We start from the raw sequence: 13,640 nt of genomic DNA on the forward strand, positions 1-13,640 counted from the left end.
CTTCAAAATAATTGCAAAGGATTTTTCTTTTGTCCCTGCATACATGAGATGATTTGAGACCTCCATATAAGTGTGATTTCCCCCCCACAAAAGAACTAAATCAATGGCACATATTTTTAATTTGATACAATTTAATTAATAATTACATTATTACAGTTACGTTTTTTAGGTCAGAAGGTTCAATAAAATCTCAGGTTTCCCCCCAAAATGTGAACTTTCTAGCAATTATTTCATGGTTGAGGCTTTACAGGGCTAAATCAAAGCCAAACTAAAAGCACTTACATTTAAAAAAAGATATAGAGTTGAAGAGTGGAGTCAGATAGGTCCGTGTGCAACATACCATAAAACGTTGCAAAAAGATGTTTTCCCTTAGAGAAAGCCTTCATAGTCCTATCGAAAGGCATATTTTCAGCCTGCGTATCGTGCCTGCGCCACATATGTCTAAAGAATGCCATGTCACCTTGAAATCCAAAATTGTCTTAATGTGAAAAATTCTTCTTTCAAAGACTATTTTATGATGATGTTTATACATTAGAGCAGCCCATTACCAGGGGGGAGGGAGGGTATGGCATTTTGCGTAGTAATGTGTAAAACTATAAGAAGCTTCTCTGTATAACTGAAGGAGTGCTATTAGTAAAGATTTAATCGTTCTGACTATATTAATGAGGGCGGTTTTGTAGATGACTGTATCTGCATACAAAATGCATCTCGTTTCATCTGAAATTGTAATTTTTTACTGAAATTTTTTTTGAATGCAGTGCCTCATTTCTTCAGACATAATGCTGTAAATGACTTTAAAGCACCAAACTCTGGAGACAAAGCCCCTCTGTGCCTCTGGCTGAGGGACTGTCATTATTGCTTCCTTATTCAGGAGTGAAGCTATTTCCTCCTCCACTGCCAGTCTCTGTGGTGTCGAGGGAAGAGCGGCACGTGGAATGCTGTCGAAAAAGGTGGAAGCTTTGTGGCAGAGTTGTAATGCGTAGCACTCGCACAACGTGCTCGTGGAAGGGGGATGCTGCAGATACGCACCCCTCTCTGATGCTGCGAGCGCTGCTTCTTCTGTCTGTGGTGGAGAAACCTGAAACCTGAACTCTAGTGTAAAATAACCTGAGTCTGATATGGTGAAAGGCTCTGCCATCGTTGGTGTATTATGATTGTTTTTATTCTCTCTTGTTCCTTGTTCATTAGACTATGTACACACAGAGCCTGCAGGTCACTCACCATTACCTGTGTGCTTGGTAGTTAAAAAACAAATAAAAAAAATGTATCAAAAAACCTTTAAATTTGCAGTGTTATATCGGACGACCTTCTCTTTGAGATTAGTCACAGAAAGTAACAGTCCAGTGGGGGGTTTTTTTTGTATCACATAGCAAAAAGAGGCCTTTCTTTACACTAAACATCCATTTGCACAAATCACCAGTTTGTTGCTGAAACAATGTTAAAGTAGTATCTAGACTCACACAGGCTAACTGTGGTTGTTGAGTTGTTTACTTGTTTGGACTGGACCCCTTTTAGGTTATTTAGAAGTTAAGTAAGAGCCTTACTTAACTGACGACTGATTGATTGATTGGTTGATTGTCTCTAGGAAGATATTTGGATGTTAAGTTGATCTGATCCCTTGTGCATCTGAGCCAGTTGATTATCATTGCAGTGTAATTATTGTCTCCACCCCTTTCTTAAGATGTTTTTCCCTTTGCTTTTATGCCTTTCGTTTTCAGTTTTTATGGGCGAGGCGTCCACCGTCTGCCTGTTCCTGTCACTTTACCTCCTGGGTAAAGTTAAGATGTTGGTGAAACTTGCACACAATGATCAACTAATTAGCCTTTATTAATCAAGGTTGCATTTGTTGCTTCACAGGAATCACTGCTCCCCTACAGGATTGGTCAGATTTTAGTGAAACGAGATAAGTTTGTTGTGGACATTGCTGTTTGCCAGCCTCCTTGACTTCTCGCTGGATTTTAGTTCTTATTGGTGGGCGCAATAGAGCCAAAAGACAACAAAACCTGTAACTCTGTGTTTGCACTTTGCACATTACAATAACCTCTAAATTGTGATGAGTCATGAACAGAAAGAGCTACTATGTTACTGACGTTCTGTTTTTTTTTTTTGTGTGTGTTTTGTTTTCATGTATTTCCAGCTTCCACTGCACAAAAATGATCGGTTCCTTTAATTTTCTCTGTTTTACATGTTTTTTTTTTTCTGTATAGCTTTAGCTAATCCGCTCTAAGTTTTCCAGTAGGAATGATGTCACTCAGATACATAGCAACGCATAATAACAGAGGGTTTATCTTTTAGCTTACAGAGAAGGGGTTGAGTAGGAGCCACTCGCACTGCCTGATGTGAAGAAACGCATGTGCTCACAAGCATACACTGAATGAGAATAATGTGTGTTTGTGTGTGCGTGTGTGTTTTCCTGGCAGACAGTAAAGGACAAATGCATGTATCATACCTAACAGGGTAGGTGGAGGGAGGGGGTGTACTCTTGTTCCTGTGAATAAAAGAGAGCAATCCATTGATGTGTGAAAGAGAATCTGCAATTTGTCCTCGTTCACCATTCCTACCTAAGATATCAAATACACACGCAAACACACACATAGGCTGATATGCACAAATATAGCCCCATAGAAATGAAGAGTGCCCCAAAATGCACCAGCATGCCCTGAGAATAGAATAGCACTCCAATATGCTCGTCCCATTTGTCTCAATCGGCCGGCTGTCTGAGCGGTCAGTCTTGGGACCTGAATGGGAATACAGAATAGAGTGCAGCTTTTTACACTTACTCAGCCTCACTGTACTCAGTATCTTTCTGACCTCTGTGGCCTTGCTACATGGAGCAGATACAACGCATCATTCACTTCAAATCGACAACATGCTTTTGCAATTTTCATCCACGCTACCAAACAACCTAACCTCTGATCATATCTGCACAAAGTAGATCGACCCAGAACTACTGAATTCATCTCGCGTTAAATGGGTTCAGTGCTTCTCTGAGCCTTTAAGGTCTAAAACTCATATTTTAGGCCAGTAAATGAGTCAGATTTTTAACCATCATAGGCCAAATATACAGATACTGCAGTTTTGGTCAGTTTAGTTCCACTCAATTTACTTAGATTTTTTTTTTCTTTTTATTCAGATCACTTTCATGAGGTTTCACATTTGGGAAACACGCAGTATGAAACAGTCAGCTGCACTTGTAATGTTAAACTAATTAATTAACTCTTTGATACAGTGTTTAATAATACTACTAGAAATCATAACAGTAAGATAACAGACATGATCCACTTTTTATCACCTTCCCTCAGATTATCCTGTATTCATTGCGGGCGCTGACCGGCTCAGTACAAAGCATCTCGTGCCGGCTATTATCGACCCATTAATTGGAAAGGGGCCCATTGTAGTGAAAGGGTTGGGCAGTACAGACAGGCAGGAAGAGATGGAGCCTTAAGATCAGCCTGGAATAGTTGGCAGGAAACAGGGTCCTATGAAGTGGCTTAATGTGCTTTTTATTGGCTCGTGCGGGGTGGAGCATGTAATTTAGGTGTGAAATGTCTCTTTTCCCTTTTTGATAACAAACCAAACAAAATACCATCGTATTTACCGTGCAATGGGGATGTGCATTTCCATTCATCGTGCTAATCAAAGCAAATTTAATGCTAATGTACAACAGACCGTTGACATTTCAAGGTTTTTTGGTCCATGTGGATGACAAAAAATAACTTTTTGAGTCTGTTGTAATAATGAAAAAGTAAAAGTTCTGTTCACAAGGATATTATTTGTTTTGTGTGCACAGGTGTGGAAAATAAATTAAACCATATAACCGGCAGGAAAACTATTTTCTGTTAATGTCCTTTCCTCCTGCTCAGTGCTAACAGAGCTGAGTTGATTGAAAAATATGCCCAAGGTTGATACCCTGGTCATAAAAGTACAGAAGGGGCACATCAATATAAAAACTCCCAACTCTCTTTTTCAAAAAAAAGAAAAAAAAAACGCAGGCTGTTATCATTTCAATGCCAAACGATTTCATTCATTCTTCTCCTTACTTCGTGGTCAGATTCCAGTCTTTGATATATTCTGTGGGTGTTTTCTTTTAGTATTGGTTGAAGGCTGAGGCAGAATAAAGTGTTTAGGTAGAGATAAAGGTGCTGGTGAAAGCATGGAAGGTCAAAGAACTGAGGTGGCCCGCCTGACCTTCACACACCCTTTTTCATACCGAGCCACCGCTGCGCACGGATGACATTGAAATACTCTATCGACTGTGAGTCAAGCTGTGCATGTGAAAAACTCTGGCACAAGTAGACATTACTCACTAAACATGACATTTAACCGCCACGAATTCAAGACACAGAGAGTTGTGCACAACACAGGGTAATTATTTGTGTTGCTGTGATGAATACTGCTACAACACTATGAAAGCTATATCTCTCAAAGACATTTGTTTCCGCCATTCCTCCCTACCTGAGCATGACTTGGTTTATATCCTCGCAATAATTTCGCCTAAATATAAGCATATAACTTTCCCTCTCCCTGTGTTTTTGCTGAGAAGTGTATATATCTTGCAAGTTTTTTTCATTTTTTGTAACTTTAGCTATTTCTGGAAATTCTGAAGATTTTCCTTTAACATGATCAAAACCACGACACTGATCTACCCTGTAAAACTTCAAGTCATACAGTGCTTTATCCTGTTTATGCAGTAGGGCTTCTACCAGTATTTCATTATACTGCTATGCTTTATCACAGACGTCATTCTGTTTCTTTGCATCCATGTGCATGTGTTTTAGTTTCCTATCGATTCACGTTAGTAGAAGGCCCCTGTGTGCGATCGGGTTACCCATATGAAATAAAGCACCACAGGGTCCAGCACATGCAAGATGCGCTTCCTCACAAACAATTTATTTTTGTGCACAAAAATAGAAAGGACAAAAAAAAGTGCAGGATATTCTTAGAGTGTCAGCAGATTCCCGTGGAGATGTTGTTAAAGGAACAAGGAGCAAATAGCATTTTAAATTCTGCACAAACAGTCCGACTAGGACTCCAGAACCGTATCGGCAATGTTCTCTATTTTCATCGAGACTGTTGTCCTAGCGCTCATTGATTATATGATGTCTGCCAGATTTGATGTTCAGCTCTGTGGTTTACTCTCAAATGGCTAATTAGCCTGCCTTATGTGGTTAATGAAATGCTCAAATCTTGGCCATGTAGGGCTCCCTTTTTTTAATTTTATAGCTTTTATCACCCCTAATCTGTCCTCTGCCTTATTTTTTTATGCATAATTAATCATATGTCACTAGGAATTCTTGTTTCGCAGCAGGACTCATTTCTTTCGTGCTTACAACATACTTTTGTCTCTCTCTCTTCTCAACAGACGGACAATTTCCCCACGGAGCCTAATTATATGGGTAGCAGACAACAGTTTGTTCAAAGGTAAGGGTTGAGATCTGTGGCCTTGACTAGACATCAGACCCTTGTTTGTTCGTTTTTTTCAGCTTTATTTTATTCCCCACAAACTACTTTAACATTAACTGCGCTGACAATGAACTGTAGTGAGTAATAAAAGGAAGAAGACGGTCGTGTACATTAAATTAGCTTGAAAGTCGGTCACTAAAAATATTCTGTGTTACTAGAACATTATCACACTCAGGATTGGACTCAAAGCAGACAGCAAAGCTTGTGCAGTATTTTTAGAAGCATTTTATTACATCCTAAATCCTTAAATCATTATAATAATGTTCCTTGCTTGGCATTCAAGAATGGTGTCTCTAAACTTCCTTGGAGGGTTAAAAAACACCCACTAAGAAATCCTCCACCACACTCAGCACTCACAGTCCTTTTTTTTTATTTGTTTGTTTGTGTAGTAGTTCAACATTCAAAGACCCTGAGCGAGCAAGCCTCAGAGACAGCGGTCATGGTGACAGCGACCAGGCTGACAGTGACCAGGACACCAACAAAGGCTCCTGCTGTGATATGTCTGCAAAAGAAGCCCTCAAGCTGAAGGCTGCAGGCGTGAAACCACCACCCCTGGAGCAAGGTGAGCCCTTACCGGAAAAAAATGTGATTACACGAGAAATAAAGGAGCGTCGTGCAGGCCAACACACTTGAATAAGGGAAAAAGAAAAAAAGGACTCAATTCGTTTTCTGTGCTCAGCTCAAGTTATTTGTATTAATGGTTGAGCTTTTGACTTGCCTGAGCGCTCCCAATCTGAACTTATACTTGGCTACTTTATTTCCCCTACTTTGTTCTCTGCACTTTTCACATTTAAAGTGCATGGGGGTGTGCGGTTGTATCGGAGGGTGTGAGCGAGTGTGCATTCTATACACGTCCTCAGTTTATCAAAGCAGACAAGCCCATTATGTTTTTATAAGCCCAACTACTTCAGCTTCTCCATTTAGTCCCCTTCCTCGAGCACCCATCTCTGAAACTTTGATAATGTAACATGGAAAATGACTTAGTGAGCGGCAGGCGATGTAGCTTTGTACTGCGGTGATTAAATATGAATAATTATTCTAAGCGCTGCGGGTCGGGCAGATTACACATGACATGTGTAGAACAATAACTCCCCAGATATGAGTTGTTGGGGTCCCTCGCACCCCAGCGACCTCACATGATTCGTGCAGGGTCAGGGGAAGGAAGCAGGAAGTCAAGATCACACACGGGTGTGGTGTAAGGTGATAGGGCGGGAAGGTGAAATTCTCCCTGCGGTTTCAGCCAGTCGTGTACATCGGCGTGCATCATTACCTGCTAGGAAAAACACAGATTCCCACAGAGATACAGATTTCCCAAGTCTGGCTGACAGGATGCGGCAGTACAGTCCTGTATCCTGAACATGGATTCTCAATAATGACGCTATTAATCCAGGGAACAGACGGGCTGTTTTTACTTCTTGCGGAAGGACAATGACAATTTGTGCAACACTCTGTGCTGCAATATGCATGTCTCACTGGATAGCGTTTTTTTTTTTCCTTTTCACTGGTTTTTAGAATGGGAAAAAAAGCCCACACATGTTGGCAAGAGAAATTGGACAATTAAAAAGCTCCATATGTTTCTCATTTTGAAAATGTTCTCATTTAATTGTCCAAGAGGGAGTAAATGGATCGCATTTCTACACACAAGACACATGACAAAGGGAGACGAGAGAGTTTGGGGCATTAGTCGGCGTGCAAAAGCTGTTGCTGGTGGTGTCGGACGAATGCGTGCTGACCCCGTCGGCCTTTGCGCCAGCTGCGACCCGTCCTTCCGCCCTTCCTGCGTGTTGCTTCGATCAGGAATGTCTTGTTCTCGTACAAAAGATCGCATCAATACGCACATATACGCGCGAAGGCCAGCGGTGCTGGAAGCTCAGTGAAGGGCTATAAACTGCCTGTTCTCGCTCACTTTATTCTCACCCTCTGCTCTGTTTTCAGCCCCGCTCCATGACTTTCGTTACACTTCTCTACCGCTCCTTGTTTGGGGAAATCGATTGATGTGAGATTAGACAGTTAACTGGCTGCAGCTGGCTGTGTTTTGCCAATAACATGCAGGCTTAGCTAGGCCTGTGGGGGAGGGCTGGAGCAGGAGGCCAAACCCTGGTGCTGGAGTGGTAGTGAGAAGTGAGGTGTGGTACACATCGCTCTGGCGGTGTTCCAGCTTGTCTTTATTAACTTGCAAAAATACCAGTTGAATGCTGAAAGGCCTCGCTGTGAGTTAAACCACACCTAAATATTACACGATGCAGTCATGGTCAGTCACTCTTAGTGCTACTGTTGTCTTTATTGGTACTGAATCATTTTATGCCTAATTGATGAGACTTTCTTTTAAAAAAATAACCAAAAATCAAAGAATAAATGCAATAGAGGAAACTCAAACGTGAACTATTAAAAGGGAATATGATGTGGCCACAGTCAGGTTCTGCCTAATATTTAAATAAAACTCTGTGTGTGTGTGTGTGTGTGTGTGTGTGTGTGTGTGTGTGTGTGTGTGTGTGTGTGTGTGTGTGCGCGCGCGCACTCTCGTGCTCCACATGGAAGGACGCAGGTCTGTCTATTATCAGATGGGAGAAAAAAAGGAGAAAGAAAAGGGAGATTGTCATTGGTCACTGTCTCTGGGGTCGTATTCCTGCAGGCTTATTTTCTTCAGATCTCAGCACTTAGCATCTCCTTCATAGGTCTCTCTCTCTCCCTCTCTGCCCCCCTCCTCTCCTTCCCTCGTTCATCCCATCTTAAGTCCTCTGTTTCCCTCTAAGCGTAGCCCTCCCAATTACTCTCTGTAGCTCTCTCTGCTTTCCTGCCAGAACACTGCGGCCTCATTCACTGGCTCCGTATAAACAGAACTACAAGTGCACAAAGCATGTAGTTCAAGTCCCAATCAATTCCCAACCCTGTTTTAGTCATAGCCCCTATACTTGCTAGGTTGTAGCCTACAGCGTATCTACAACTGTGTCTTTGTTTTTTATTTTAATTTCTATTTTTAACATTCTCGTTGGCTTTTTTCCTCCTTTCTCCTCTTTTTCAGTAACTGCCACGAGTAACATACATTAACCTCGTACTGTCCGTGCAATCCATCGCCTCCTCTGATGCCCAGTGTTCAGCAGTATCCTGCTAGACAACATCATCTGGACATCTTCGCACCACAGATCACTCTCAAATTGATTAATTAGCTCCGCAAAAGTGGTAGCAATGTATTAATTAAGCTTATATTGAGCTTATAATTAAGCGTATATCAAATGCATTTTTTTGCCAGTTTTAAACGCCGATTAATTGATTCTCCAGCGTGCCTGCTGCAGCAGACATTAATGCGGGCTTGTCTGGCTCTAGCGGAGTGGCTGGCAGCACATCGCTCGCCTCTGTGGAGATGACTGCCACAGTCGCTATCACGAACAGACAGGCGGCAGTGGTGTTGGGAGATGTTACCCACTGATATAGCTGTCCGAGCAAATGGAGAAAGAGAGAGAGAGAGAGCTGATGATTGAGGAAGAGCAGAAAGAATAGAAGGGGCCGGATGCTGTTTAACTGTACCAGCTGACCTATCCTAATTAGCTGCGACTGGATTATGATAATCAAAACGCCTCTTGCCTTGTTTTAAAGAGAGATACTCGAGTGTGACAGAAGAGGAGGGGGTGGGGGGCAGGGGGAGGATATGATACTACAAGGACAGTGTGGGTACAGTGAGGGAAGACAGCGAGAGACGTGTTTCTGTGACGGCATGGTAGAAAGTGATGAAATGTACTTTCCTCTGTTATTTGTTGAGGGGTGATAAAAAATCCCCACCCCCACAGCATCCCACAGCTCGTGAATGTCTCAGAATAAGGGGAAATGTCAGACTTTTGTCAATTTTTCGCACGCACACAAACTCCTGGCACAAATATGACTAAACAGTGATGTAAGTGCACGCACAGATCTGCTACATAAATAAATGATGATGCCGTATTTAGCTCTTTGTTTCCAAGATGGTTGTCTTCTCTGTAGGTGTTCAGCAATTTATGGTGATGAGAAGAGAGTGAGTCCTGGGAGCTGGGAGGCGAACAGTTTATATGTATAAATATATATATAATGGGTACATTTTATGAAATTGGATTGCCTCCCTGGTGGATTTTAAACATTTTCCTTGCCTAAAAAGTTGGTAAGGGATCAAGAACGTTACAATTAGAACCCAAGAAATTTGAAGTTGGTCAGCATTGGCTTCAGATTGACTTCATCTTTATTGTCAGTACTCATACTATGTCTTGGTCAAGGTATTTGCTGCTACAGTGGCTTAGTAGGTGGCTAAATGAATGAATGAATGAATGAATGAATGCTTTATTGGCCATATGCAGGTTGCCCCACAGAGGAATAGGACACCCCCCCCCCCCGACTTACACACACAACAACAAGACAACACAAGGGAATACAGCTATTCAAATAGACAGTTGAATAGCTAAAAACATACTCTGTTATGTTATGTGAACATAATGTGCATAATGTGGGGAATATCTGCAATTTCAGTATAAAAGTATATAATGAATTCCTTACTTTTATACGTATAGGATATCATAGAGTCCTCACTATGGCCTTGCAACACTTTGGAGATAAAAAATAAAAGAGGGCATGACTTTACATTTTTACATCCGAAACAATCAGGAGGAAATTAAGTCTTTTAAAAGTTATGTTGTTGAATAATAAGCTTTCTCTTCCATTGCACACTGGAAACAAACTAACTATTCAGACTTCAATCCATCTTAAATATTCACCCATCTTCCCCCCGTGGCAGCCTTAATCTTAAGACTCCTGCGTTACTGTATTTTTTCAAAGGGTCTTGATTCCCCACAATTTCCTTCTTTTTTTTTTCCTTTTTATTCGGAGCAATTAATTTTGAATCGCGAGTGAACCTTTTGATAAAAGAAAATGCAATTCCAAGATTAATTGACTGGTCAGAAGTCTGATCAGATGCCCTTTTCACACTTGTAGCCATGGCAACCTCTATCCTTCTCACTCTGGCCTTCAATAAACCTTTATCTGACTTGTGGAAAAGGCCGTTCCATTCAGCATCATTCATATTTCATGGACAGATAAATGCAGACACGTTTTTCATAGGGTGGGTAGATGTGTATTACATCTCTAATTTGAATCCTTCTGAAATTGTATTCAGAATGCAGCTCAGTAAGTACACTGTCTGTTCGCTATGTGCACGTACATTATTGATACAAATAGTGAATTTTGGCCAGTAAACGGTGCCTATTGTGCTTAATCATGATCACAGTGTTTATGTCATTTGAAGATATTCATATTTAGCCTTTTTTGTGGCCAACTAATTCTACAAGGAGCAAAAACACTGCACACACATATTACTGAGATATCATTGTTTTCTTGGTTGTATTTGTTAGCGCAAAGTTTTATTATAAATAGTTATGGTGAATTACGGTTTGTCACAGTCTGATGGATGAGTTCATGCCACTCTTTTTTTAAATAATAATTCTTTTGTGGGTTTCCTTTTAGGGATGAATTGTTGCTTAGAATAAAAGTAAAGTTTTCAGTCAAAGTGAGTGAAAGACGGAGCAATCAGAAAGAAAAAAAAAAGTCATTAAAAAAAGTCAAACTGCTGAAAGACAAGCTGCTTGAAGATGCATCCTTCTCCTTGAAACATTTCCGCTGGGCATTGAATCCAAATTGGAGTCTTGATGAAATTACGGCACAGCCAGAACGTGACTCCGATTTATCGGATGAAACTAAAAAGCAACAGCGACGAAGGAGCTGAAAAATGATGACTCAGTATCAGAAAACGTGGTTAATGGTTCACATTCCTATTACTAGATCCTCCATACCTGTGATAGTTCTACACAGTGTAGCCTGCACCTAACTTAACCCCTGCCCAGTACTCTGTTTGTCCTGCATGAGCTGCTCATTAAAAGGTTTAACAGGCAAAGGCAAAAATGAATATTACAATTGGATACACTCACAAAGGGCAGCTGTAATCCTTCTGGCCTGTCAAATAGTGGGCTGCTTAGGTGTGAAGGGTTTGAGCTTTAGAACTCGCTGGTTTTCAAATCTGCTCTTAATATCACAGCTTAATGTGCATCAAATTTTTCTGCAGATTCATCTTCATACCTCTTATAAATCTTAACGTGCAGTTAGAACATTTGTACATAATCAGCTACGACAAATGCAGCATAATAGTTTCAGTACTGTGCAGAAGCACTGAACTTTCTGCACAGTACTGCTACTACTGAGCCTTTCATGTATGTTTCATTTTTTCTGCCTTTTAACTCATTTTCCGTCCAGTTCTTGTATCTGACCTTTCTTTAAAGCAATTACCACCGAGCTATAAATCATTTTGAATAAAAAAAGCACCTAATTCAATGAATGAACTAGTGTTGTGTCTATATAAAATAGACAACTTAGATGGAACCAATTTTAAATTGTATCTTTAGGCACATTGTTACCATCAGCATGTCACAAAAGCACATATTTTCCTCCCATGTCTTTAGCTGAATGAAAAATGCCAGTTTGACAGGCACAAAATAGCATTTGTGAACCAACAAGGTGATTCCCAAAGAGCTATTAGCTGGAAACTTGGCATATCTCAGCGTGGTGTCCAGTGTGTCATAAGAAATTGAGAAAACTGGACCAGTGGAGGATGAAAAAAAGTAGTGGAAGGCCTGAAAAATATCTTCCACATTCGATCAGTACCTAAAAACCAGAAGAAACAGGGAAAAAAGTCACCAAGGACCTGACATAGGACCTCAGAGATGCAAATGGCCTTTCACTCGATCCATTTAGTACTGTTTAGTGAAGCCTCATCAGATTGTCTCAGTACAAGTTTGGTAGTCAACAAGCCATTCTTAGGAAAACAGAGAGAAAAGGCTGAGGTGTGACAAGTTACACAAGAACTGGACTAAAGTGATGAATCTAAATTAGAAGCCTTTGATTCAAATCATCATATGTTTGTACGATGGAGGTCAGGAGAGATACAGCAGTGACTGTTGGGAGCTGCATTATAGCCAGTGGTGCTGGAGATCTTGTCAAAATTGATGAAATTGCAGATGCAGAAAAGTACCATCAGATTTTGATCCACCATGCAATACCATCTGGAAAGCATCTGATCAGCAACGGCTTCATTTTTAAGCATGGCAGTGATCCCAAACACACTGCAAGTGCAGTAAAAAACATATGTGACTAGAAAAATACACAATTGAACACCATCAGTGATGGACTGGCCTCCCCACAACCAACATTATAGAAACAGTTTGGCTTTTGTAGGCTTTAAGAAGCATGAAGAATACTCCTGAAGACTGATTTTGCATCATATTCTGTATTTCAATGTATGTTTGCACATATATGTGTTTCAGTAAATGAAAATGGAAACGCATATATATATATATATATATATATATATATATATATATATATATATATATATATATATAGATAGATAGATAGATAGATAGATAGATAGATAGATAGATAGATAGATAAAGCTAAACTTTAGTGTGCACCCTGAGAGAAGGGGCATTGTTAATATGTTATTCTTCACACGATGTTAAAGTCTTTTTTTCCTGCAGGTTAATGGACAAACATCTGCTGAGAGAGAGGCTTCGTCAGAGACTGTTGTAATTAGTCAGTTTGCAAACATTACTCCAAACAGGTAGCATATGGAGGAGTCATAGTTTCGTGTGATGCCGTCACATCTGTCTTTTTAAACATGATTAATTGAGGCCATCGAGGTATGTTTACACCCAGTGCTTTGTGTCTACACCAGCAGAGACATGCATGTGCATGGTTCTGATGAACTCTTGCAGCGTGAGCGTCTTTTTTATGCCTGTTGGCTCTTTTCGTGAGTAATCAGTAATTTAAAAAATAACAACAACAAAAAAACAAGCAGAGTTTTAGTTTCTCCTTATTAAGTATCTGTCCTGTCTTAGTATCAGACCACTAGAGAATCCATTTATAAGTGTGTAGCATGGCCTTGGGTAGTAGATTAGAAAATCGACCGTCATCTGAAAACAGCAGATGCTCGTGTTTCTTCTTACTGTTTGTGCAAGCCATTGAGAAGCGAGGATTTGTCTTTCATCTTCTCGTGCTCCTCGTCTTCTCAGCTTTCTGTGTCCTGTCCCTGACTGGGCTGATAGTCTGATTCATGGCAGCATCACCAACCACTTCCCTTGTGGGGAAAATGAGAACCATCAGCAATCTGG

The 13,640-nt window shown here is 40.6% G+C and overlaps 1 protein-coding gene across 1 annotated transcript in view; it reads left to right on the forward strand.

Moving 5' to 3' along the window:
- The window catches only part of pcdh17 (protocadherin 17), a 69,432-nt gene that overhangs the window by 24,693 nt on the left and 31,099 nt on the right, over window positions 1-13,640 (forward strand). Inside the window, exons 3-4 of the mRNA XM_004543356.4 lie at window positions 5,363-5,421; window positions 5,853-6,025. Coding sequence (XP_004543413.1) covers window positions 5,363-5,421; window positions 5,853-6,025 — 232 coding nt within the window. The remainder of the gene's footprint in view (window positions 1-5,362; window positions 5,422-5,852; window positions 6,026-13,640) is intronic.

This window comes from Maylandia zebra, linkage group LG1 (assembly GCF_041146795.1).
Source record: "Maylandia zebra isolate NMK-2024a linkage group LG1, Mzebra_GT3a, whole genome shotgun sequence".
Classification (NCBI taxonomy): domain Eukaryota; kingdom Metazoa; phylum Chordata; class Actinopteri; order Cichliformes; family Cichlidae; genus Maylandia; species Maylandia zebra.